At 42.0% G+C, this 26,874-nt stretch overlaps 1 protein-coding gene across 5 annotated transcripts in view; it reads left to right on the top strand.

Moving 5' to 3' along the window:
• Positions 1–14,792: 14,792 nt before the first annotated feature.
• Positions 14,793–26,874, top strand: part of NAA16 (N-alpha-acetyltransferase 16, NatA auxiliary subunit) — a 63,337-nt gene continuing 51,255 nt past the window's right edge. For 4 of the 5 annotated variants that reach the window (XM_059377480.1, XM_059377479.1, XM_059377477.1 and 1 more), the window contains exons 1-5: positions 14,793–15,094; positions 19,566–19,650; positions 21,013–21,117; positions 22,462–22,619; positions 24,936–25,070. In XM_059377480.1, coding sequence (XP_059233463.1) covers positions 15,041–15,094; positions 19,566–19,650; positions 21,013–21,117; positions 22,462–22,619; positions 24,936–25,070 — 537 coding nt within the window. In that variant the 5' untranslated portion in view covers positions 14,793–15,040. Of the gene's footprint in view, positions 15,095–19,564; positions 19,651–21,012; positions 21,118–22,461; positions 22,620–24,935; positions 25,071–26,874 lie in introns of those variants that run through there. The other variant, XM_059377481.1, reaches the window with a different exon arrangement.

Here is a 26,874-nt window from a genome sequence, read left to right as displayed (position 1 = left end):
TAATGAATACTGTTATGCTGAAAATAGATAAAAAATAAATTTAAAAAATATATTATGCCAAAATTTAAAAAAAAGAGAGAGAAAAAGAAAAAAAGCAAAGGCAGGTCAAAGACAAACTGATCCTGAAAACTTTTATTCGACCCCAGCTGGTCATAGCCTAGGCTGAAGTCAGCTTTGACAAGCTCTCCTATTTCATCTCTTCCATAGATCATCCTAAATTTCAGGCTAAATATTTTTCTTTGATTATTTACTTTGGTTTCAAACTGCATATTTTCAGATCTTTGTTTCAGTAAATTTTATCTTCCCATCTTTTGCTCCTGACAGTAGTATGCGAACAGCCTTTATAAGCATCAAACTATTTTTTTTTTTTAATTTTTATTTGTTTGAGAAAGAGAGCAGGTGAGGGAGAGGGAATAAGAGTTGGGGTGGGGGGTGGAGAGACTCCCTGCTAAGCAGAGAGCCTGAAGTGGGGCTCAATCCCAAAACTCCAGGATCATGACGTGAGCAGAAGGCAGACACTTTACCGACTCAGCCACCCAGGTGCCCCAAAAATCTTTTCCAACTTAGATCCAAAGTGATGTGCATGGAGGAAATCTATATATGGTGTGTGTATAGGTAGATATATATCTTTCCTTTTTTTTTAAGATTTTATTTATTTATTTGACAGACAGAGATCACAAGTAGGCAGAAAGGGAGGCAGAGATAGAGAGGAGGAAGCAGGCTCCCCGCTGAGCTGAGCAGAGAGCCAGATCCCATGAGATCATGACCTGAGCCAAAGGCAGAGGCTTAACCCACTGAGCCACCCAGGCACCCCATATCTTTCCATTTCTTCCCTTCTTATTACAATTTTCAAACGTGTTCAAAAATAGAGAGAACCATATAGTGACCCCCATACACCAGTCACAAAGCCTTAAAAGTTACCGATGCTGGGTTTCACCAGCCCTCCTCCCTCTGCCATCTCCCCATCCTCACCAGATTACCTTGAAGCAAATACAAAACATCGTATCTTTTCATCTGTAAATATTTTAGCTGGTAGCTCCAGAAGATAAAGACTTCTGAGAAATATAATCACCTCCCAAAACTAAAAATAGCTTCCTAATAATATCAAATACCTACTTCATTTTCAAATTTCTCTCACTGTAGCAGATTTTTTTCTTTTTCTCCTTGGCAGTTTGTACATATTGATATTCAAATAAGGTCTATATATATCAATTCTTTTTTTTTCTTTTAAGATTTTACTTATTTATTTGAGAGAGAGTGAGAGCTAGAGAAAGAGCACACAGAGAAGGAGAAGGAGAGAGAGAGAGAGAAGCAGACCTCCTGCTCAGCAGGGAGCCTGGGAACATGACCTGAGCTGAAGGCAGATACCTAACTGAGCCACCCAGGACCCCCATATATTGTAATTTCTTCCTATATTTTTGGTTTGTTTTAATCTAGGTCTCACCCTGCCCCCTTTTAATCCTCCTTGCAACATATTTGTTGAAGAAATCAGATCTTTTGCCTTGAGGAGTGTCACACAGTCTGGATTTTCCTAGTATTGTGTTTGAGACGTTTATTCCTTGGTGACCTGTATTTCCTATAACCTGGCTTGATCAGATTCAGATTCAAATTTTGGAGGCAAAAGTACTTTATAGGTGGGTTAGAAACTTCCAAAGGGAGGTGCAAAATACTTAGTTGTGAGTATGTAAAATGATACTAGAAGCTCTTCATTGCCTAGATCCATTATTTCCCTTGAGGTTGCAAAATGGTGATATTTTACCATCCCTTCTTCATTCATTATAAAGAGAAAACATTGGCTAGGAGGCAGTGGGCTGTCACTAAAAGCTGAAGGCAGAAAGCCACAAGCAGAATGGAGGACGGGGATGGGACAAAAGCGGGGACGGAATGGATTTCATTTTGCAGGACCACCCGTTTCAGCCAAGGAGATACCCAGTTAGTTGTTTCAGCTGACAGCCCCTTACCTGAGCTTGCTAGAGCTAGACCAGGGTTGAGGACCTATGCAGATGACCTTGAGTTGTCCTGAGGGTACATTCAGCTCATTATAATACTAAGATCTCCCATGGGGGTTTGTTGCCATTTTTTGAGCAAAAAAGTATATGCCTAGTGTGTTGACATGGCGCGACTAAACTAGAGTAGCCCTGCAAGTCCCCTGCCCCCGCCCCCCATATACTGAATCAAAGCTGCCTGTACTAACCCCATGGGGACACAGGGCTTTGGGAACTATCTCCCTGCCTCCTGACTTGTAACAAGTAATAAAAACTTCTTTGCTTTTGACACTTGTTTGGGCGGTGGTCAATTTAATGCTCCTCAAGGGTGAACTCCTTTGAGTTTGGTTACAAAACTTGCCCTTCTCAACTACTGGTCTCCCTTGCTTTGAAATTTTTAAAAGGGAAAATGAAAACTGCCAAAGTGGAGAGGCGATCAAATCAGGTCGTGATTCCAGGGTCCTGGGATCCAGCCCTGCATCGGGCTCCCTGCTCAGCGGGGGAGCCCGCTTCTCCCTCTTCCTCTGCCTGCTGATCCCCTTGCTTGTGCATGCGAGCACTCTCTCTCTGTCTAATAAATAAAATCTTTAAAAATAAATTTTTTTAAAAAAGCTTGCTTTCTGAATAATTTCCAGGATTTCCAAATCCTATTTCAATTTGGTCTTTTCTTGCTTCAATGATGTAACAGTTGTCCGCAATTCCCAAGTCCCAAAAGCTCTGAAAACCCTTATTTTCAATTCAAAAATTCCTGAAAACTGCAGTTTTGGTAAATCACTTGATGGGCAAATCTCCTGTAACCTGAACCACTTTGGCAAGCAATCCTGACTTGGGCTGCTATGAGGCTATTTATATCTGTGTGTATCTCACTTGGAATAAACATTCATATATTTTATTGAAGAAATATTTATGTACTGGATTACAGGTTGCTACCCCAGATCCCACTGAGAGTCCTATGCCACATACGGTGTACACATTTTCCTTTCTAAATCCAAAATACTCCCAAGTTTGAAAACATGTGCACCCATTACTTCAGACAGAGAACTGTAACAATAGTACAGTGGCTAATACTCTCTGAGTACTTATTCTTTACTGGGTAATGCTCTAAATGTCTTTCCTTGAACTAACTCACTCAATCTTCATAACACCCTTAGATAGTAGATTGAGGTGCAAAGCCCAGTTTAGGAAACAGGCACAGCATATGGTTAGATGACTTGCTCTAAGTTGTGCCCAAGGGACAGTATCTTGGCCAAAGGGAGCTGAACCACATCGGCTGGGCTGCACTGTGACCTTGCTTCTGCTCTCGATTTTCCGTCTCACTTAATCATGCATCATCCCCCCCAGCTCTGCACCATCTGGCCCCAATCTAGCCTTTCTTCCATCATGATCTCCTCCAAGAACCTCATGTTTTTTTTAAAGGTAAGACTATGATCCTTGTAGAGATATGAGATGTACACCTGTTAAGAATTTTAATTAGGGGGGCGCCTGGGTGGCTCAGTGGGTTGGGCCTCTGCCTTCGGCCCCGGTCATGATCCCGGGGTCCTGGGATCGAGCCCACATCGGGCTCTCTCCTTGGCGGGGAGCCTGCTTCTCCCTCTCTCTCTCTCTGCCTGCCTCTCTGCCTACTTGTGACCTCTCTGTCTCTCTCTGTCAAATAAACAAATAAAATCTTTAAAAAAAAAAAGAATTTTAATTAGGTATGAATGAGTGAAGGATGTTATAACTAAAGAAAAATCCCAAGAGAAGACATAAATATGCCATGAGGAGTGCTAACATGAATTTGTTTAAAAGATGAAGAACTTGGGGCACCTGGCTGGCTCAGTCAGTAGAGCCTATGACTCTTGATCTTGGGGTTGTAAGGTCGAACCCCACATTGACTGTAGAGATTACTTAAAAATAAAATTTTTAAAATATTTTATTAATTTATTCTATAGAGAGCAAGAAAGAGTGAAAGAAAGTGAGGCAGATTCCCCACTAAGCAGAGAGCCCGATGCAGGGCTCGATCCCAGGACCCTAATTTCGTGACCTGAGACAAAGATAGGTGCTTAACCGAATGAGCAGCCCAGGCTCTAAATATAAAATCTAAATCTAAAAAAAAAAAAAGATGAAAAGCTGGTCAATATATATGAGGCAATAATAATTCACATTGCCATTATACAGAATTTGCATCTCTAGGGATAAGAACCATTTGTATTAGCAGTTTTCTACAACTTAAAAGAGTTATAAAATAGCTCAAAGGCAAGGGAAAACCGTTCACTCAGCAGGATTGTCCCATATTCTTTCTGCCCATTTCAAAGCCTCATGCTTTTTCTTCACCACATATATTTCTCTGTCTGGTGCACAATTCATACTACGCGCCAGGCATGCTAAGTGTTACGTGTTCAGTGATGAGAATAGATGTCCTTCCTGCTATCACTGTCTTTTATAGATCGGCTCACCAATCTAATCTGCTAGTTCTGTCTCCCTTTGAGCTCCTATATAATCTCAATTACATCTCTTGCGATGTTGCTAAATCTTTCCTTGTATTATACTTAGCAATGTACTGTTCGCTGTTATAGTTCTCGGGGAACAGGACACAGGTCCCAAATTCTGAATATCTTTTGTGTAGGATAATACATTATCTCTCTATTCTCAAGGAGGTAAAAGTAACCGCAGTTTATTTTAACTGGTATGTTTTTGACTCTCTGCTGTCTGTAAGATGTGATGCTATGTGCTAGAGGAAGATGATTTATTCAACAAAGAAGCTTTTGAGGACCAACTCTGAAACACAGTCAAATAAGACATTGTGTCCAATCCAGAGGCACTTTAGCCTAACGGAGGAAATGGACAAGTAAGTTAACAAATCAACATGGTGTGAAGAATGCTATACCGGAGGTGGGTAATGAGTGTTCTGAGAATGTGGAGGAGGCCCGGCCACACTGGAGTGGGGGGGGGGGCAGGGATGGCTTCTGGGAGATGATGTTTAATCTGAGTTTTGGCGGACAGGTTGGAGTTAGCTAGGCACAGAGAAGGAGGACAACACAGATATACATTGAGGACTTGAGAAATGGCCAGTGCAGTCTGGCTGAGTGAGACATGAGGTTATAAAATCAGGAAGGTGCCAAATCATAAATGGCTTCATATACCTAGGGAAAGAGGTTCCACTTTCTCCTAAAATCTGTGGAAGGATTTTAAGCCATAAGTGTGAGAGTTATCGTTTACCAAGATCACCTGGTAGGCTGAATGAAGCCCCACTTCCTGGCAAAATGTTCATATCCTAATCCCTGGAATCTGGAAATGTGTCACTTTACCTGGCCAAAAGGGACTCTGCCTCTGTGATTAAGTTAAGGATCTCGAGATGGGGAGACTTCCCTGCCTTATCTTGGCAGATATGATCCCAAGAGTCCTTATGACAGAGACGGTGGAGTTAAGAGTCAGAGGAAAGATGTGCAAAGGAAGCAGAGGACAGAGGAGAGAGAACCTACAGTGCTGGCTTTGAAAACAAAAAAAAAAGGGCCACAGGCCCTGGAGTATAGGTGGCCTTGAGAAGCTTCGAAGGTAAGGAATGGAATTCTCTGCTAGAGCCTCCTGAAGGAAGATAGTCCTGCAGACACATTTCAGACATCTGACCTCCAGACCTTTAAGAGAATAAATCTGTATTGCTTTAAGCCACTAAATGTGTAGTGATTTCTACACATATAGAAGCAATATGGCCTGAATACAGACTCCCTTGGCAGCTATGCAGAAAATGAACTGAAGGAGGCTGGTCAAGGGAGGCAGTTTAGCATAGTAGCTGAGTGCAAGAGCTTCAGCAAGGTGGCCCTTGTTTTGCAATTTTGTAATTTAGTGCAAATTTACTTAAACAACAACAACAACAGCTTCAGTTCTCATTTGTGAAAGTACAATAACAGTATTTTTGTCATAGGGTTCCCATGAGGATGAAATACAAAACAGCCCGTTACATATAATGCCTGGCACAGGGTAAGCGTTCAGTAATAGTTATTATGAAATGATTACAGTAATTTATTTAAGCAATCTCTCCACCCCCATCGTGGGCCTTGAACTCACAACTCCAAATCAAGAGTCATATGCTCTACCCACTGAGCCAGTCAGGTGCCCCTAAATGATTACAGTCATTAAGAAGAGAAGAGAAGAGAGAACAAGGAGGGAGCAGTAAAATCTCTGAAGAAGGTAAAAATGTATTCTCTTCTAAGCACAGATGGAGGAATTAATTCTGCATAGGCCAGAAGGCACTGTTTTTGCTGAGAAAAGAAGAGAGAAGAAAATAATGGGTGCAGGTGGGTGTTCAACCACTGTGGGCTGATTGAATGAACAGACAGGGAGATAATGGCGAAAATCCAGACACCGGCAAGGGAGAGGCCACTGAAGAACAGGTGCATGGAGGACAGAAGAGTGAGTGAGTGAGTGAGCCTAGACCCCCCGCATCTTGAAGAATGGATGGCACCGACGAGGGAACCAACAAATGTTTGTTCAAAGAGCAATAGGAGATTGTCCTCAGAACATGGACTGTCCCCAAAAGAATCTGCTTTGAGTCACTATCATCAGAAATTATAGATGTATATAGAACAACAGTCTGAGGGGTATGGCTCTTGGTTTCATGCTGAAGGCAGGATGCTGGAGTTTCAGTGCAATGGCAGAAAGACTTCTCTCAGGGGGCGCCTGGGTGGCTCAGTCGGTTAAGCACCTGACTTTTGATTTCGGCTCAGTTCATGATCTCAGGGTCCTGGGATCGAGCCCTGCATTGGGCTCCCCACTCAGCACAAAGTCTGCTTGTTCCTCTCTCTCCCAAATAAGTAAATAAGTAAATGAAGACTTTTTTCAGTGTCATACTGACAGACTACTAATCCCACAAGCTGGGATCTCATCTCCATTAACAGGAATGTCAGGCCTACTGTAGGAGGTCTCCTTAGAGTTAAGCGAACATTGACAAATCTATTGTAATTTAAAAATAATTAGAAAAGTAAGAGTTGGTTCCTGGAATTTCTGATTTGAGACGTAGGGCAAGTGTTGCTGATTCAAAATTGGCCCAAACCCTCTAGGTTTTAAAAAATGTATAATGACATGTATCTATCATTATAGTATCACAAAGAATATTTTCACTGTCCTGAAAATCCTCCATATAGGATTTTTTCTATTTATCCCTCCCTCCCCCAACCCCTGGCAATCACAGATCTTTTTACTGTTTCAATAGTTTCATCTTTTCTGGAACATCATATAGTTGGAATAATGTAGTAGATGGCCTTTACAGATTGGCTTCTTTCACTTAGCAATATGTGTTTAAGACTCTTCCATGTCTTTCATGGCTTGATGGCTCATTTCTTATTTTCTTTTTAAAATTTTATTTATTTATTTGACAGAGATCACAAGTAGCCAGAGAGGCAGGCAGAGAGACAGGACGGGGAAGCAGGCTCCCTGCTGAGCAGAGAGCCCAATGTGGGGCTTGATCCCAGCACCCTGGGATCATGACCTGAGCTGAAGGCAGAGGCTTTAATCCACTGAGCCACTCAGGCGCCCTCATTTCTTTTTTAGTAAACAATAATATTCCATTGTCTGGATGTACCATAGTTTATCAAAGGGTAGGATTTTTTAAAGATTTTATTTATTTGGGGTGCCTGGGTGGCTCAGTGGGTTAAAGTCTCTGCTTCGGCTCAGGTCATGATCTCAGGGTCCTGGGATTGGGGCCCGTATTGGGCTCTCCGCTCAGCAGGGAACCTGCTTCCCCTACACTCTCTCTCCTAAATAAATAAATAAAATCTTTTAAAAAAAGATTTTATAAAAATATAAAAATATTTAAAAAATCATTTTCTAAAAGATTTTATTTAGGGGCACCTGGGTGGCTCAATGGGCTAAGCCTCTGCTTTCAGCTCAGGTCATGGTCTCAGGGTCCTGGGATCGAGCCCTGCACCGGGCTTTCTGCTCAGCAGGAAGCCTGCTTCCCTCTTTCTCTCTGCCTACTTGTGATCTCGTCTGGCAAATAAATAAATAGATCTTTTAAAAAAATATTTTATTTATTTATTTGAGAGAGTAAGAACATGAGCAGGGGCAGAGGAAGAGGGAGAGAGAGAAGCAGACTCTCCTGCTGAGCAAAGAGCCTGATGTGGGGCTCGATCCCAGGACCCTGGGATCATGACCTAAGCCAAAGGCAGATGTTTAACCGACTGAGCCACCCAGGTGCCCCCAAAGGCTAGCATTCTGAATCATCCACATGGATATTGTAAATGGGTATTATGAGTGAAGTTGAAAGGACTCTCAGTTGGCAAATGAACAAATGAAGGAAAGTGACCAAGATGAAAAGGAAAAGAGAATGATAGAGCTGGTGGGTATAACTCAAAATAAAAACAGATGAAGTTTTATGATTTGGGAGAGGCAGTGGGATGGGAAAAAAATGCTGATTCTCCCCCACCAACACCTACGGTATATGAGGACAGGAAGATTCAAAATGAGAGACAAGGTCCTAGGAGAAGGGTTGGGTAGCAGTTCAAACAAGGAGGAAGAGAGTATTCAGCAAAGGGGTTGAGGATGAAGCCCAGTGGAAAGTATGGCACAGAGAACAGGAGGAAAGGGAGTTTGCAGATAAAGCAGAGAGCCAAACAAACATGCATACAGCAGAAGGGAGATGCCTGGTGGGGTGTAAATCTGATGATTTTTTTTTTAAAGATTTTTTTTATTTGTTTATTTGATAGAGAGAGATCACAAGTAGGCAGAGAGGCAGGCAGAGAGAGAGGGGAGGAAGCAGGCTCCCTGCCAAGAAGAGAGCCCGATGCAGGAATCGATTCCAGGACCCTGAGATCATGACCTGAGCCGAAGGCAGAGGCTTAACCCACTGAGCCACCCAGGTGCCCCTGATGATGGTTTTGAGCATAATGTTTCTGTGTTGACCCTGAGACTTTAAATGATGCCAGATCTAGACCACATCTACTATTTGTGGGCCTATCAGCAATTTGTGGCTTCTACCTAGGGTTCCAAATTGAATTTGTGATGAGGGTTTTTTGCTTGTTTTTGTGCCTTACCTAAATTTAACCTCAAGATGCATGGGAGGCATGTTTAAACCTGGGTTAGGACAGAATGCGTTGAAGCAGTGGTTCTCAACTCTGGTTGTACATTACGATCATCTGGAAAGATTTTTTAAAAACCCAACTGCCACCCCACCCTAACTGAGTCATTATTTCTGGAGGTAGGACTCAGGCATCAGCTTTTGAAACGTCTTTTTTTTTTTTTAAGAGGTGAAAACTTTTTTTAAGACTTTATTTATTTACTTGACAGAGAGAGACACAGTGAGAGAGGGAACACAAGCAGGGGGAGTAAGAGAGGGAGAGGCAGACTTCCTGCTTAGCAGGGAGCCCACAATGCGGGGCTCAGCTAGATCCCAGAACCCTGGGGCCTTGAGCTGAACACGGATGCTTAACAACTGAGCCAGGCACCCCCTTTGAAACTTCTTAATGCAATACAAAAGTGCAGCAAGGTTGACAATCGCCTTCAGACAACTTATAATTTATAAAACATAAAATAGTAAGACAAAAGCATGGAAGAAGGACAAAATGCTATGTAAATTCATGGAAAAGCGAGATCAGATCCACTGGAAAGACTTGGAAAGATTTTATGAAAGTCATGACATTTGAGATGAAGGATTTAAAAAAAAAAATCAGGCAGTGAAAAAACAATATCTAGTTATCAGGTTGAGCAAGAGTATGAAGTTTAGAAAATACTGGACCAGTTATAGCCATTGGTTCCCCTCCTCCATAAGGTAATTGTAGGGGCAAAGAAAAATCTAGAACAGACTAGTTCTGGACCATAGGAGCCACTGAAAGTTTTGATAAACTGACAGACTCATTTAGGTTTTTGGGTAGAAACAACATAGTGACACACCTACAAGCAACGTGCAAAATGAAATGGAGAGAAGATACTGAAAGTGAGGCACTGGTTACGAGGTTTTTGCAGTATTTAGTTCTAAGGTGGAGAGGGACAGGAAAGCAGGGAAGGAAAGGAAGAAACGTGACAGATCTAGCACCTAATGACAAGGCAACTGGGTGTGGGGATTAATGAAGAAGAGTCAGAGGGGATCAGAAAATTTTAACTACAAGAGTATGACCATCAACAAAAATAGGGAAGTCAGGACTTGGACTGGTTTGATGGGAAGGTTAAGTTTTTTCTTTACGTCCAAATGGAAAATCCTTGGCAGGCCTTAGATGGAGCTCTTTCACAAACAAGTGGGAATAAAAGCCAGGCCATCGAAAGAAGGCCTGAAGCTAGAGGCAGATTTCAGATCAGCTTGGTGCTAATAATAGAAGCAATGGGAGTGGGAGGATTTATTAATTCTGCTGGTTTTCCTGGTGAGTAGCAGGTGCTCAATGAACCCATTTTATTGCTGATATTGAAAAAGAAAACAGTGTTGTCTAGACAACCAACATTAAAGAGAAGGAAGAAGAGTTGATGGAGGACCAGCAGAGTAACTGGGAAGAGAAAACCCAGGATTCTTCTCTGAGCCACCCAGGCACCCCAAAAACCAAATCTTAAAGAGCAAATAAGAGTTACCACTTAGCCAGAACAAACATCATTATTTTTTCTTGTCCATTTCCCATAAGTAGTCAGAATGACCTTCTATTTGTTTTTAATATTTTATTTATTTATTTGACAGAGAGACACAGTGAGAGAGGGAATACAAGCAGGGGGACTGGAGAGGGAGAAGCAGGCTCTCTGCTGAACAGGCAGCCCGATGTGGGGCTCGATCCCAGGACCCTGGGATCATGACCTGGGCTGAAGGCAGACACCTAATGACTGAGCCAGCCAGTTACCTCCAGAATAACTTTTTAATTGTGTGTGGGTTTAAGTAGGTTTTGTGCCCAATTTGGGGCTTGAACTCATGACCTGAAGATCAAGAGTTGCATGTATGGACTGAGCCGGTGAGTCACCCTTTTATTTATTTTATTTTTTTAAATAACATTTTTTAAAGTAACATTGGGGGTGGGAGGAAGGGGTAGAGAAAGAGGGAGAGAGAGAATCTCAAGAAGACTCCATGCTGAGCACAGAGCTGGAAATTGGGCTGTATCTCCTGACCCTGATATCATGACATGAACAGAAACCAAGAGTCAGACACTTAACTGACTGGGCCACCCAGGTGCCCAAAGAGTGATCTTTTAAAAAAATCAGATCATGCCACTTTCCTGCTTAAATTGCTTCAATGGCTTCCTGCTGAACTTAGGACCAAACCAAACCACACTGCCTGAGATGGCCATCCTTATAAGCTGGTCTACATTTTCAACTGAACTGCTTTTCATCTCACACACCACCCTCCAGTCACCTCCTTGAAACTGAAGTTCTTACCTGTCCCTTTTAGGCCTTGACCATGTTCATCTTGCACCTGTATTAGGGCACTTGCCTGAGGTTCCCTTCAGCTAGAATATGCCGTCCCAGCTTTTTCCTTGTTAACTCACTTCCCATTCTTTAGGTCTGTGCACATGTTATCACTGCCCCATCCCAAAGATCATCCCTGAGTACTTGGTTTAAAGTAGTCCTTCCCTCAATCCCCTCTGCCCTCACAGGACCTTGCTTTATTCCCTCCCTAGGACTTCCCAGTCTGGGAGGATCTTGTTGATAGTTGTGTTTTCTGTCTGTCTCCTCCCATTAGAATACAGGCTATATATGGAGGGAGAATATGCAAACATTGTGGGAGCAACTGATGAATAAAAGTTTAGGAAACACCAAGGGCAAGGGGATCAAGAGTTCCAGGGGCCCCGGATGGCTCAGGTGGTGGGTTAAAGCCTCTGCCTTCCACTTGGGTCATGATCTCAGGGTCCTGGGATCGAGCCCCACATTGGGCTCTCTGCTTGGTGGGGAGCCTGCTTCTCACCCCCACCCCCTGCCTGCTTCTCTGCCTGCTTGTGATCTCTGTTAAATAAACAAATAAAATCTTAAAAAAAAAAAAAAAAAAAAGAGTTCCAGGGAGGAATGAAGTATGCTTGCTTTCTCCAAAACAAGAGCAAGGAAGGAAGACAAGAGTAGATACATTAGGGAATTGAGGGTATAATGCACTACGCAACCTGATGAAATCTTTTCCCATCAGCCTTTAATTACATGGTTCCGTTGGTTGTAGGACTAGCAGCTAACCATGTCAGCTAGTTCTGTAAGACATGCTCTGCATATGGGGTGGAGGACATCCTTTTCTAGATTATTTTTCCCTTGGGTCTACTAAGCTTAGCAAGAGAATCACTGGCACGTATCATATATGCAAAAAGGTCTTCATAGATGTTGTTGCTATTAATGTACCGTGTGCATAATTCTGAAGAAGGTACAACCTGTCTGAAGCACCAGGAAGCGACATCTGGTGGAGGCCAATGATGGCCCTAGCCGGGCTTCAGCATTCTTCCTGAGAGTCAGCAAACTCAGATTTACAATGCGTGTGCTTTTTTTCTTTCCCCCCCTGTGGGCTTAGAAATGATAAAGCATTATATTCACACAACCTTGCTGTGAAAGATTATAATAATGTTATTATAACCTCATTTTCTGTTGAAAGGTAGAAATAAGATTTGCTCCGGACTAAACAGGAAGTTACTAATAAAATTATAACCACTGGCTAATGCAGGCTTTCTGACTGTGCATGCATTATATCCTTTACACACTCTAAGACTTATGCTGACAACAACCAGCAACGCTATTGGCATTCTTTTTTTTTTTTTCTTTAAAGATTTCCTTATTTGAGAGAGAGTGTAAGTGCACAGTAGGGAGGGGTAGAGGGAGAGGGAGAGAGATACCCAAGCCGACTCCCTGTTGAGCATGGAGCCCGATGCAGGGCTCGATCTCACCACCCCGAGATCATAACCTGAGCCAAAATCAAGAGTCAGACACTTAATGGATTGAACCACCCAGGGGCCCACTATTGGCATTCTTTTCAAGTATTCACCTCTCCCCTCACTCCCACCCTAAATGTAGACAATATAGGTATATATGTATCACATGCTATGGTGCGTATAAGGCAGATGAGGAAAATATTAAATATGAGGGTTCATAACTACTCACTTCTCTGTGTTTGAGATTGCAGGTTTCCTTTGCACTGCTGGGAGACGCTGGAGAGGCTATGGGAAGAGGAGAAGCTGGCAATGGGTGGGAAGCTGCTGAGTGCAAATGAAGAACCAGTGAGGGGTGCCTGATTTAAGGGTGAGGCCATGGTGAAGATCCAGCAGCTACCGCAGAGAATGGGGACAGTTAGTGATTCGTAATGAGTCAGGCTGTACTAGGCCCATGGAAACTTCCATAAAAGATAAACATTACGTGCCTCCAAAATATTTACAGTTGGCACGATGCTTTTTTCCACTTTTTTTTTTCTTTTCAACTTGGCCTTTTGAAATCGGCCTCGAGGTGTGGCCGAATAGCTTGAGCCGGCTGAATGAGGTACATTCCAGAAAAGCCCATGTCCGATGAGAGTAAAAGGATGGCGTGAGCAGAGTACTGGATCTTCAGCTCTTGCCACAATTAACCCTTTGCTCCTGAGAATGTAGATAAATTGGGAGCCAAAGAATTTTCAGGATTCAGTAAAGCATGCTGAGCAAACAGTGGGTAAGGACTATGGAAGTGGTTGGGTATAAGGGTGCTGAGAACACCCTCTGTCCTGCTCCACTGTCTAGAAGACTACCCAACCAGTTCAGGTACAGCTCAGCTAAATTCCCATGAAGCTGTCCTTGCCAATTCCTCTCTAGTCGTTTGAGGAGCCTAGGATCTGTCCAGAACACTTAGGTCCCTCTGAACCTAACCCTCTTTTAATAACAGTCCTGTCTCTATTTTATTTTTCTAATTTAAATATATATACATATATTTATTATTATGTAATCTCTGCATCCAATGTGGGGCTCGAACTCACAACCGGGAGATCAAGAGCTATACGGTCCACCAACTGAGCCAGCTCTTCACTAAAAAAAAGACCCTTGTGATACCTTCTTCCATCTCCAAACTCAGGCTAGAGGGAAATTCAAGGAAGCCCCACCCCAGCTCGGATTACAGCCCGTTCAGTGCAATTGCGCATCAACCGCTTAGTAGTCACACAAACAGGCACAAATGAAGATCCGGAACACGCATAAATAAGTTTATGCATCAAATATTTACATATTTCTTGATACTATGCCTACCTCATATGCATGGCTATGCTTGCCATCGATGTATATGCGTGTCTTTCGAGACTCACACATTTCTATCACCAGGCTGCTTTTTAGGTATGAGTGTCCCAGAATTGGAAGATCCTGGGTTTGACTATTGTTTCTCTCATTATTATTGGCTTATTAAGCCATGCTATTATATGGCTTGTATGAAGGGGAACCTTCTGAGGAGAAAGGGTAGGTAGACTTGGAGACTCAGTGGTCCCCATGAAACCACCACAGTTTTCACCGCCAAGGTCAGGTGTTCTAAGCTGCTGGCAGTATGTTTTTCCCCCTAACATTTCAAACATGCTTTCCCGTTAGACCATTTCAAGGCCCGTCCAAGGACCTCACCTACGCTGGGCATGTCTGTGTTTTGGGTAGTCACCGAAAAGAGAAGCCTTCTCTCCAAGTCTAGAAGGAAAACAAGTTCGTCCTGAACGGAGAGTTTACTCGGAGCCTGCACCGCTTAAGTTCCCGAGTGCAGAGAAATCAAAAAGGTCTGACTCACATTCCGGTGGCCCGCAAGCCCAGCAATCAGGGCACGGCACAGCCAGTGACCTACGCGGGGCGCCGGGGCGCGGGTGGCCGCAGCGACCTAGCCCTGCGCTCACCGCGCCCCCCGCCGCCCGGAGTCCCCCGCCGCCTCCCGCCGCGAGGCGCCTGGCGCAGGCGCACACCGCCCCGCTCGAGGGGACGGGCCCCGGCTGCCATCTTGCTGCGCGCGGGAGCCGCGGCCGCTCGGCGGGCCGCAGGGCGGGAGTCGACACGGTCCGGTCCAGGTCCCCTTCCCTTTCGATCGCGAGCCCTGCCCAGCGGCCTGCCCGGCCCCCACTCCAGGTCATGAACTGACCCACCGCCCGCTGCCCGACTCTTCGCAGCGGCCCGCCCCCGCGAAACGCGGCGCCCGGGTGCCGGTCCTCCCCGCCGGCCGCGATGCCGAACGTGCAGCTGCCGCCCAAGGAGAGCAACCTTTTCAAGCGCATCCTGGTGAGTGGCCGAGGCCGCGCTCCCGACCCGGCCCGGTGCGGCGAGCGGTCTGGCGGCGGCGCCTGCGCGCGCTGGGCTGGCCCCGGGCTCCGTTCTTTGTTTACCTCCGCGCCGCGGCGACCTGACTGACTGCCCGCCTTGGCCGGCCGCTGCTCCGCGCGCTTCGTCCCCTGCTGCCGCTCGCCGCGCCGCCGCCGCTCTCCGCAGTCCCTCCGGGCCCGGGCGCGTGGGCCCGGGAGGTGGCCCCGGTGGCCTCCGCGGCCCCCTGCGGCCGGACTCGCGACCTCTGCACCCCTCCTTCCCCCGAACTCCCGTGTGTTCCTTTCCCCTCGGCCGGGTGTTCGTGCTTAACCCATTGCACAGCGCACGCCGATACCTGCTGAAGATGGGGCGATCCTAGGGCGGAGTGGGGCTCCGGCTTACACCGGGGATGGGAAAAGCAAACCCGGGGAAGCCGAGCCTCCCTTCGCCAGAGTTTGCATGCTTCTGGTGTACGGTACTTACCCTCTTTAGGGAGCGAATAAGCGACTGGAACTGCTTTTCCAAGTTACAAAGTCGAACGCAGATGGCTCTTGGGTCGCTTCGAGCGCGTTCAGGCCCGGACTCGGCAAAGTCGAGCGGGCTGGCTGATTTCACTCTGCAGGGGCGCCTTGACTTTGTCTCCAAGCAGAGACCCGAGTAACGACCTCGTAGAGATGACCAATGCCGGCCTGAAGAGTTTTCTGTAGGTTTCGTGTCACTGTCCCGGTGCCTTCCCTCGCTTTCTAGGTTTCGTTCTTCCAGGAGGAGAGGCGACATGCCTTCGCTTTTCTCAGCACACATGGAGACTGTGGATTTTAAACTGCTGTTGTACATAGTGTATTTTCTAGGGCGTCGTTTCATCTGAGTATAAGCGGGAATTCATTATTTAGAGCTTGTGTTGGTTATATGACTATATGCTTACCTTTACTATAAATAAAATAACTAAGTTTAGAATAGTTTTAAGTATTATCAATGGTAGGTATGAATTCATAGCAGCTCTTCTGTTTCAAGCCAGTAGAAACTTTATGCTTCTTCAAAATGTTAAAAAGATACACAGTAGATGTGATTAACATTTTAAGTTTAATTTTATGTGATACTTAGTGTTGAGCAAATAATGAGAGACAAATGTAAAACACAAAAATTTCAAATTAAAGCATTGTGGCAGATTGCTTCATTGGGCTGTGTGTGTGCGTGTATATATATATATATATATATATATATATATAATTTTTTTTAAAGATTTTATTTATTTGACAGAAGGAGATCACAAGTAGGCAGAGAGGCAGGCAGAGAGAGAGAGAGGGAAGCAGGTTCCCCAGCGGGCAGAGAACCCGATGCGGGGCTCGATTACAGGACCCTGAGACCATGACCTGAGCCGAAGGCAGAGACTTTGACCCACTGAGCCACCCAGGCGCCCCTTTTTTTTTGTTATTTTAGTTTTGTTTTTTCCATACCTCTCTTTTTTCATAGGGTGGGTTTGGAGAAGTGAACTTTTTGCCCCTTTCAGGCTCATCTGTAAGTTGTTGGTTGGATTTAAGTACATTTGGTATTATCCCTAAAGGATGACAGAAAACTTATTTTTCACTCTATTTGGGTATTTTCTAGTTTAAATCATGTTATTGGTAGATTATTTAAAAAACAATTACATGATTTATTATACTCTAGTTACAGAAGGTTATGGCTGCTGCTGAGTTAACTTTATCCCTACATAAATTGGGAAATGCTAAATACGTTTTTCTCTGGTTATGTAATGTTTATCCTAAGGGTACATGAATTTAGGAGGTGCTGCAAAAGTGCATGATCCTAGCATCTCATAGTTGCAACAAATGTGGGTAGAATTTTGCTACCATAATTCCCTGACAGAGCCTCTTCATTAAAATTATTTTTCAAGTTTGGTTGGTGGACCAAAGTGCTCTGCCACCAACAGTAAAAATTTTGTTTTATTTTACTTGAGAGAGCTTGCTCTCTCCTGTGCATGAGTGCAGGGGGATTGAAGGGTTGTGGGGGAGATGAACAGGGATCCCAAGATTCAGGGCTCCATCCCAGAACCCTGAGATCATGACCTGAGCTGAAGGCAGATTCTTAACTGACTGAGCCACCCAGGTGCTCCCCCAACAGCAGATTTTTTTAAATGAATTATGAATGTACTTAAACACATCCATACAAATTTAATAGCTAGCTTATTACATGTTATGGGCTTGTGCATGCCTGTCTTACTCCCCAAACTGGCTATTAGCTTTAGGTTTTTTTGAATTTTGGAGTTGCTCCGTGCTTTCTTTTGAGAATGAAACAACCAAACCAGGGAGTGGTAAGTGACTAAGTGTCTAAGGTTCTCTGTCTGGTAAGTAACAAAGTTGAAAGTAGAATCTATCTTTTGTACTTAATATAACTTAACACTTTTCTTTAACCTGTGTGCTTGGATGTTAGGGACAGACAACATGGTTTGAATTATGGCTCTGACACTAGCTCTGTAAACTCAGTAACTGTGTGCCTCACTGTCTCCATCTGAAATGGCTTTCCTGGGATTTAAATGAGGATTAAGTGACTGATGCCTGACTCTAGTAAATGCTTCCAAAAAGTATTAACTATTATTACTGTTATTGGTAGTATGATTACTGGTATTTCTAGATCACTTGGTAAGTCAGAAAGAAACTATATTTCTCTTCTTTTACTGTTTGCCAGTGGTTCCTTCTGCTTCTGTTTTTCTTCCTGTCATTTGTCAGATGCACTCCTGTGGTCAACACTATTTTTAATTTTTTATTTTATTTTTTAAGATTTTATTTGAGAGAAGGTGAGCAAGAGAGAGAGTGTACAAGCGAGGGATGGGGAAGGTGCAGAGGGAGAGGGACAAGCAGACTCCATATTGACTAGGGAGCAGGACCATGAGGTCATAACCTGAGCTGAAGGCAGATGCTTAACTGACTAAGCCATCCAGGTGCCCATTTATTTTTATCTTAAATATTTTAGGAATAGGTAATATATTCACATGGTTTGGAATTCAGGTTTCTCTCCCATTGTTGTCTCCCACCTACTAGGTTCCCTTCCTTAGATGCAACCAAGAAGCCTCCTTTTTTTTTTTTTTTTTGGACAGAGAGAGAACACAAGCAGGGGGGATAGTGGGAGAGGGAGAAGCAGGCCTTCTGCTGAGCAGGGAGCCCCATGCATGGCTCGGTCCCTGGACCCTGGGATCATGAACTGAGCTGAAGGCAGAGACTTAATCACTGAGCCACCCAGGTGCCCCTAAACATTTTTTTCTATGAACCCTTTTCTAATTCTCCCCTCCCCATCCCACCCCTGCTGCAAAGATTAACCACTTCCTCCTTCTTTGTTGGTACTGTTTTGCTTTGAACCTAGGAGACTATTTTTTTGAGCAGTCCTAATTTGTGTAGACCCTGAGGATGCAGCAATGTTTACAATAGAGCTCGTCTCTGTTCTCATGGAGTTCTTACAGTATGGTGAGGAAGATAGACACTGAATAAGTGATCAGATAGGCATTTCGGAGAATGATAGTGCTGTGCAGAAAATGGAGTGATATGATAGAGAATATGTGTGTTGGGGTGGGAGGCTGGCAGTACTAGATAGAGTGGTCAGGCAGGTGACACGTGAAATTCTGCTGGTAAGAAGATCTGGGGAAGAACATTTCAAGTAGAAGGAACACATGTGCCGAGGCCCTGATGTGAGCACAAACTTGGCATGTTGAGTACTAGAAAGAAAACCCACGTCAACGTAAGTGGGAGGGTAGGTGGAAGATGATGAGATGTTCTTGTGATCAGTGGCTGTGGTGGACAGGTGCTGATTACTTAGCCTGGCTGGTGGTGTTTAGGAAGAAAGGTGTTGCTCATACTTGTATTAAACTAGTGTGGAAAGATAGGGTTTTTGGAATCAGACCAGAGTTTGCAAGTAGGCTGAGCTATTTATAAACACATTTTATGAACTCTTAAATTTCACTTTCTACATCTGTAGGGAGGAGATGACAACACCTACCTTGAGGGATACCTATGAGAATTTTAACAGGGTTTATCTGGATATGTAGTAGTTGCTGTGTGTGTGTGTGTATGTATACACCTTGGTTTCATTCTTGAAGTAGCAAAAACATAGTGCAGTTTTTAGTGTTTTTCTATGTTGTTATCACGTAATTTTTGCTTTTGAATTTTGAATTTTAAAAAGTTGTAGCAGTACTGGCTGACAATTAAATTTCCTATTTGTTAAGCGGGTTTTTTCCCTTTTTTCCTATAAACGTGAAAGTACTCATACTAGAACAACTTGGCAAGAAGTAGGTAACGAAAATATACGTCATGTTATAAGTGATAAAAATTGACATAACACCTTCCCATCACATATGTTTTAGATCTAATTTTGGATCTTGAATTTAGAATTTATACAATGCAAAAAAAAGTTGCACCCTATATATTCATTTTATTAAATAATTTTTGTTCATATTTCTTTGCAGAAATGCTATGAACAGAAGCAGTACAAAAATGGTCTCAAGTTTTGCAAGATGATTCTTTCGAATCCAAAATTTGCTGAACATGGAGGTATTGTCTCATCTGTGAAAGACTGCTTATCGGAGTATATTTCAGTACTTTTAGAGATCTCATTTCATCTATTACTTTGGGTAGAACTTAAGTTTATGCTTTGGTTTCTTACGTATGAAATGAAGACAACATTTGCAGTATAGAAGTAGTATGAAGATACAGTCACATGTATTTTATTCTCTGGTAAATGTCATTCTTACATATCTGCTGACCTTTATAAATAAATTAGGTACTATCGATTTACCATTGGATTGTTTATCTTGAGCTGTTTTCTAGCACTGGTGTTACTCGGTCTGTATTTGCTTGTCTCATCCCTTTTCACTGGTGACCGGTGCTTGTTTGAAGGACAGATAAGACCAGACATGCTAGTTGCGGTCCTCCAGTGGAGCACCGCCGGTTAGGGTCTCTGAATATTAGACATGGGTAATTCTTGAGACCATCTTATTCAGAAAGTAGGCTGATCTTGCTCAGCTTTCAACTAACATTTAAAACATTCTTTGAAGGAAATGGAAAGAAGTCTTAGGTTCGTAAAGCTGGAGAAACATAAAGTTTATTTTCATTTTTTTCCTCTATGGAACCCTTATCCACATGGCAGCTTGTAGGGAAGTTCACTGTGTGGAAATAGATAAATGAAGATGTTTATAGGGGCCTGAACTGCTGGATCACCATGTTCTGAGAACCATAGTCCACAGAGATCATTTGAAAACCATTGTTCTTGTCTCATTCTTGTGGACATATTCAGAGAATTATTTCACTGTAAGCCATCTTTCATTAGCTGCCTTAAATATATTTTTGGGTTACCACTCCCTCAGTTCAGTGTTACACTCTTGGAATGCAAACTGAAGTTAATTAGCCTAACCAGAGTTAGTTGTAATAAACTTACTGCCAAAAATAAGGTGTGTTTTCCAATATTAAATAAGCTGAATTTTACATCTCTTTGCTAAGGTAGATTGTTTTTGTGGGATGTGAATTGGAGGATGATTAGAATTGACCTTGGATAAAAGCTCTGGAGTTACTGCCATAGATTTAACACAGCAGAACTTGGGGGCCCACCGTATTATGTTTTTTCAGCTGAATCATCTCAGACCCTCTGTATAGTCTTATAAAGGGCAGAAGGTATTTGAGGAACTCAGTCCCAGCCTCAGGGATTTCAGAAAAGGACCCAGGCTACGCTTTAATAAATACTTAAATATAGTTTTACTTTCTGTGTTTGGACAGAAGTTTTAACTATGTGATTAAAAAGACAAATAGGACAAGCATTGGCAGATATATTAAAATAGTAGTAAGAGCTTAAAAAAAATAGTGCTAAGAGAATAATTTGAAATTTTCGTGTGTAAACAGAGGTTAAAAAATATCTTTCAGAGACTTTGGCTATGAAAGGATTGACATTGAACTGTTTAGGAAAAAAAGAAGAAGCGTATGAATTTGTTCGTAAAGGACTTCGTAATGATGTCAAGAGCCATGTCTGTATCCTTTTGCAATAATTGGATTTTATTATTTCATTTATTTTCCACTTAGTAGGGTTTTCTAATTCAGGAAAAAAACAGACCTTTACTATGGAAAATTTTGTATAGAAGAGAGAATTTAATGAACACTGTGTACCATTACTTCCATAATTATCAACATTTTCTTTGTTTCTTCTGTTCCCTACCCCTTGTTTATTTATTGCAGTAGTTGAAAGAGAATTCTTGAACTTTTTTACTCCAGCTCTGCTTTGTGTGTGAGGGAAAAGTAACTGATCTGCGACTTGAAACCCATTTTTTTCTCACATATCCATAAACCGATAACTTCCCTGTCATTCCAGATGAATTACTTGTATAGTGAATTTAAGTTCCTTAAACTTTGTTGTAGACAAGAAAAATTCTGGGAAAAAAAAAAAAACCCGTTTTAAAGCAGATATGATATTGGTTCTTTAGTGGGGTTTCTGGTGCACAGGGACATAGCTGTTACTCCACTAGATACTTAACCATTTTTTTTCATTGACTGATGTCTCAGTTTGTGAGAAAACAAAAATACTTTTTCGAAGATAGGTCATCGGAATTGATTTCCATTTCCGTTTTGCCTATCTGTGTGCTTGTTTGCCGTCTTTTCACATGTTGCCCTTATCTTAATTTTTTACATTTTATTCATGTAGCTGTTGGCCAGTATTGAACATCAATAGTCTAGATAGTGTTTTCACATATTTAGCTTAGGATTCTCTCGAAATACTAAATACGTACATATCTCAGCGTTTACCCCAGAAAGAGGAGAGAGGACATGTAAATATGATAGTTTTTTTGGCTCCAAGATTTGCTGAGACCTTAATTTACAATAGATAAACACTTAATTTTTGTGCTTTTTAGTATCACTAGTAAATTAACTGATGATTACATGTTTTAGAATTGATTGAATATAAACTAGTTTGAAGAGATAATTACAATTTTTGTATAAATAGAAATGAAGAATAAGTGACTGAGGTGCTGGGGTGGGAAAGTGAGGGGGTGAAGGGTAGGGAGTGTGAAGAATTTTCCCAAGAATTTTCTGAGGTTATGTAAACATAACAGAAAATTCCAAACATATGTATGTAGAGGGCGTAGAATGATGCACCCACTCCTCCATGTGCCCATCACTGAACTTCATATACTAGCTGTAAGTCAGGGCTAATCTGGTTTCATCTTTTACCACCCCCTTGTTGTCCCCCTTTCTCTGACCCCAGATTATTCTGAAGTAAGTCCCAGACAACATAACATGTCGTTAGGCAAGCTTTATGTTAGCTACGTAGCATAATATATTCTAGTGTCCTTGAATGTCTCTATTTCCTTAACTTAGTAGGTTGGCATGTGTATGGACTCTTGCAGCGTTCTGATAAGAAGTATGATGAAGCTATTAAGTGTTATCGAAATGCCCTCAAATTAGATAAAGATAATCTGCAAATTTTGAGGGATCTCTCCCTGTTGCAGATCCAAATGAGGGACCTTGAAGGCTATCGAGTAAGTACTTAGTCTTAAGTGTTGTTTTTACAATAGGCATAATTTTAAAATGAGGAAGTTCAGAATGAGGTGAGCATAGGCTGAAATTATGTAGATTTGATTATTCATTATAGTCTGGAGTAGAAGGGGAAAGTCACCTGAGACCTTCTTCCCCAATAATAGTTTTAAGAAATGCATCCTTGGGGGCGCCTGGGTGGCTCAGTGGGTTAAAGCCTCTGCCTTCAACTCAGGTCATGATCCCAGGGTCCTGGGATCCAGCCCCGCTTTGGGCTCTCTGCTCAGCAGGGAGCCTGCTTCCCTCCTCTCTCTCTGCCTGCTTCTCTGCCTACTTGTGATCTCTGTCTGTCAAATAAAGAAATAAAATCTAAAAAAAAAAAAATGCATCCTTGATCACTAAAAAACAGGGAAACTGTGTGTTTAATGCTTTTTTAAAAACTAGATTATCTCCTATGTGTAAATACTGTACTAGATTCTTTGTGGGCTTGACATTTACAGATTTGGTAAAAAGAACTTTATTTTTTTATTTTTTAAAGAGTTTATTTATTCATTTGACAGACAGGGACAAAGTCAGAGGCTTTAACCCACTGAGCCACCTAGGCGCCCCATAAATAGAACTTTTATAATTGAGATCTAAATGTAGGGATTAATTAGTTTTCTCTGTTTTGGGTTAGTAAATATAAAATACTGTGGGAAGGATTGTTGAAGAGCAGTCTTTCTATGGTCCAGATCTCTTCGCTCTGGCATCTTCAACTCTGCTAGGTTATCTCCATGTGCTTACTCTACTAACTGCCCTAACTTCAGTATGTCCACAGTGGAATTTTCTCCCTTTCTCATGTGAAGGAGCCCACAAACTCTTAACACTTCTCTTTAAATAAGTTCTTTCATCTGTTGTTTACTTTTGTCTTCTATTGCCATGTAAATCCTTATGCTCTTTGCCTAGATTTTTGCAGAGGTGTCAAGCATGCTGCTGAGCTTAATAATGGTGTCATTCTTCCAGATCTTTTGGTTTTTCTTTTAGCCCAAGTGTGGTGGGAGTTAAAATCAGTTATCTGTAGGAATGAGGCAAGGAAATTAAGAATGTTGGCAAGACAGTGCTTGTCTAAAGGGTTAGTGAAATAAACGAAGATGTAAGAGCTTGTGGTTAGAGGCCAAGGTTCCAGGGAGCCAGAGGCACTAGTAGTAGCTCAGAACCAGGGTAGGGATGTCACTGAGTAAGAGCATTGGCCAGAGAATGAGCTGTCTGAATTTATGATTTCTGCATGGCAGTAAGGTCTACGATGTGGTTGTGGGAGGGGATGCCGCGTGATGGAGATCATTAAAGATAAAGAAGCCCTGATTCTAAAACACTAAGTTGTTGGATGGGTGCTCCGCAGTGTTGCACTTGTAACAGGATGGTGGTGGGATTTGGCAGAGAAAAAGCAACTGACGCAGACTTCAGTGAAGGAGAGAAGTGACAGAAAAGCAATGGTGTCAAGGAGAGTGGTGTCAAGGAGAGAGACCTATTAATGTCATATGTCTGAAGGAACCAGGCATATAAAGGCAGAGGTGTGAGACTGTCTAAGCTGCTTTCTCAAAGATCTCTCTTTTTGCCAAAGATCCGATCATGTTACTGCTTATGGCATATAGTGCAGAAGGACTCCCTTGGCCTCTAGTTCCACAGCAGAAGCAAAATGGCACATTTGCAGAACTTGGTTGCAGCTAGTGTTCTTCCTGAGGCCCTGTTCCTCCAAACAGATGTGCATGCCTAAAACTTGGAGGCAAATACGAGCTATCAAGAGGTGGGGGCCGTGTAGGGAGGGGACATTTTCTGCTGGTGAAGATATTTGGATTCTTCTGGGGCAGCCATGGTGGAATTTCTGGTGTTTTCTCCCTTGTGTCATAGATACAAAGCTGCTTTAGAGTGGCAGCCGGGTGTTCTGTTTGAGTGTTTGCCTTGGCTGCACCTGCGCTATTTCTGGGGCCTGCTGTAACAATGTAATAAAGATGTTATAATTTCATACAGTGATTTTATAAACAGAAGAATTTTTTATTTGAATAAAAGGTATCTTAGTCTCTCTGCTAAGATGTTTAGTTACCAAAAGACAGCTTTACAGGGACCATTACAGAGTATTCTAGAATTTAAGTAATTTAACATAAAAAATATTTCTGTTTTATTCAGGAGCTGTTATTTGTTTGTGGAATTCATTAGAAAGGAATTAAAGGCATTAAATTATTTTCATAAAGCTCTGTGGTTAAATATAAAAATTTTGGAAAGTTAAAGTAAAAAGAGAAAAAGACAATTTTTAATTTAATTTTATTATTTTTTAATTTTTTTAGGAGACAAGGTATCAGCTTCTTCAGTTGCGCCCAACACAGCGTGCTTCCTGGATTGGATATGCTATTGCATACCATTTGCTAAAAGATTATGATATGGCACTAAAACTTTTGGAAGAATTTAGACAAACTCAGCAAGTAAGAACTTTATTCTGTTTCTCCGACCCGCACAAACTAAAGTAGTTGATTTCTATATTGCCCTGATTTCCAGTTGTGCATTAAAGTCTTTGGAACCTGTGGGAGCACCTGGGTGGCTCAGTTGCATAAGCGTTTTGACTCTCGATTTCAGCTCAGGTGGTGATCTCAGGGTCATGGGATTGACCCATGGGTTCTGTGCTCAGTATGGAATCTGCTTCAGATTCTCTCTCCCGTTCCCTCCTGCTAACTTACTCTCTCTCAAATAAATAAATAAAATCTTTAAAAAAATAAAGTCTTTGGGACCTATGGAAAAACTTAAGAAAATTTTCACAGTGATTAGAAAAATTAAAACAATTCTTGATACAAAATAAATAATACGAACATTTTTATACGCTTACTGTTTTGATGACATGCAAAGGACTAAAGAAAGAAAAGAATACATAAAAATAATTTTGTGATTATGGGAATTATTTCTCGCATATATTGCTTATGTTTTATATAAACACGTTAATACATTTTAATATATATGCAAAATAGAAAAATACAAAAAAATATGCTGTGCATCACGAGATAAACAGATGTTAACATTTTGCCACAATTTCTCCACATTTTATTATTTTTTAAAGGAATATTACAGAAGTAGCTATAAAGGTCTCTCACGTCCCTAGGGGTAGCCACTGTTCTGAAATAGGTATAGATTGTTCCTACTCGTGTTTACATTATGTTTAAGTCCATAAAAGTTACAGACTATTATTTTGTGTATTTAAAAATTGACATGAACAATATGCAGTTTTTTCCTTCAACATGTCTTGCTATATACATGTGTTGATACATGTAGGAATAGTTTATCCATTTTTTTTTAAGATTTGGTTTATTTATTTGACAGACAATGAGAGTGAGAGAGCATGAGCAAGTGCACAAGAAAGGAGAGTTGCATGCAGAGGCAAAGGGAGAAGCAGGCTCCCCACTGAGGAGAGTAGAGGGAGAGGGAGAGGGAGAAGCAGTTTCCCCATGGAGCAGAGAGCCTGACATGGGGCTGGATCTCAAGACCCTGGGATCATGACCTGAGCCAAAGGTAGACGTCTGGTTTAACCTACTAAGCCACCCAGGTGTCCCTATCCTTTTCTTCTTTTTTTAAAAGATTTTATTTATTTATTTGAGAGAGACAGAAAGAGCAATAGCAGTGTGAGGGGTAAAGGGGGGTAGAGAGAGGAGAAGCAGACTCCCCACTGAGCAGGGAACCTGATAGGGGTCTTGAACCCAGGACTTCTGAGATCATGACCTGAGCTGAGGGCAGCCGCTTAACTGACTGAGCCACCCAGGTATCCCAGTATATCCATTTTTAACTTTTGCCTGGTATTTCATTATATAAATAAGCTGTAGTTTATTAATTCCACTTTTTCCTTGTGCCAATACCATACTGTCTTGATTGCTGTTACTTTATAGTAAGTTTGGAATTTGAAATGCATGTCCTCCTACTTTGTTCTTTTTCAAAAGTCTTTGGCTATGCAGGGTTTCTTTTATTTCCATTTGAATTTTAGAGTTAGCTTGTCAATTTCTGCAAAAAAAGCATGCTGAGAGTTTGATAGTGATTGTATTGAATTTGTAGATCAGTTTGGAGAAAATCACTGTCAAAACAATATTGTTCTGATCCATGAACATGATTTGAAATGTCTCTCCATTTCCATAGGTCTTTAATCTCTCAGCATGCTTTCAGTCTTCAATGTATAGGTCTTACTTCCTAGATTTATTCCTAAATATTTTTTTTCTTTTAGGCGTTATTGTGAATGGAATTATTTTAGTT

This window comes from Mustela nigripes, chromosome 15 (genome assembly GCF_022355385.1).
Source record: "Mustela nigripes isolate SB6536 chromosome 15, MUSNIG.SB6536, whole genome shotgun sequence".
In the NCBI taxonomy this organism is placed as follows: domain Eukaryota; kingdom Metazoa; phylum Chordata; class Mammalia; order Carnivora; family Mustelidae; genus Mustela; species Mustela nigripes.
This window is presented reverse-complemented; position numbering and strand designations above follow the sequence as displayed.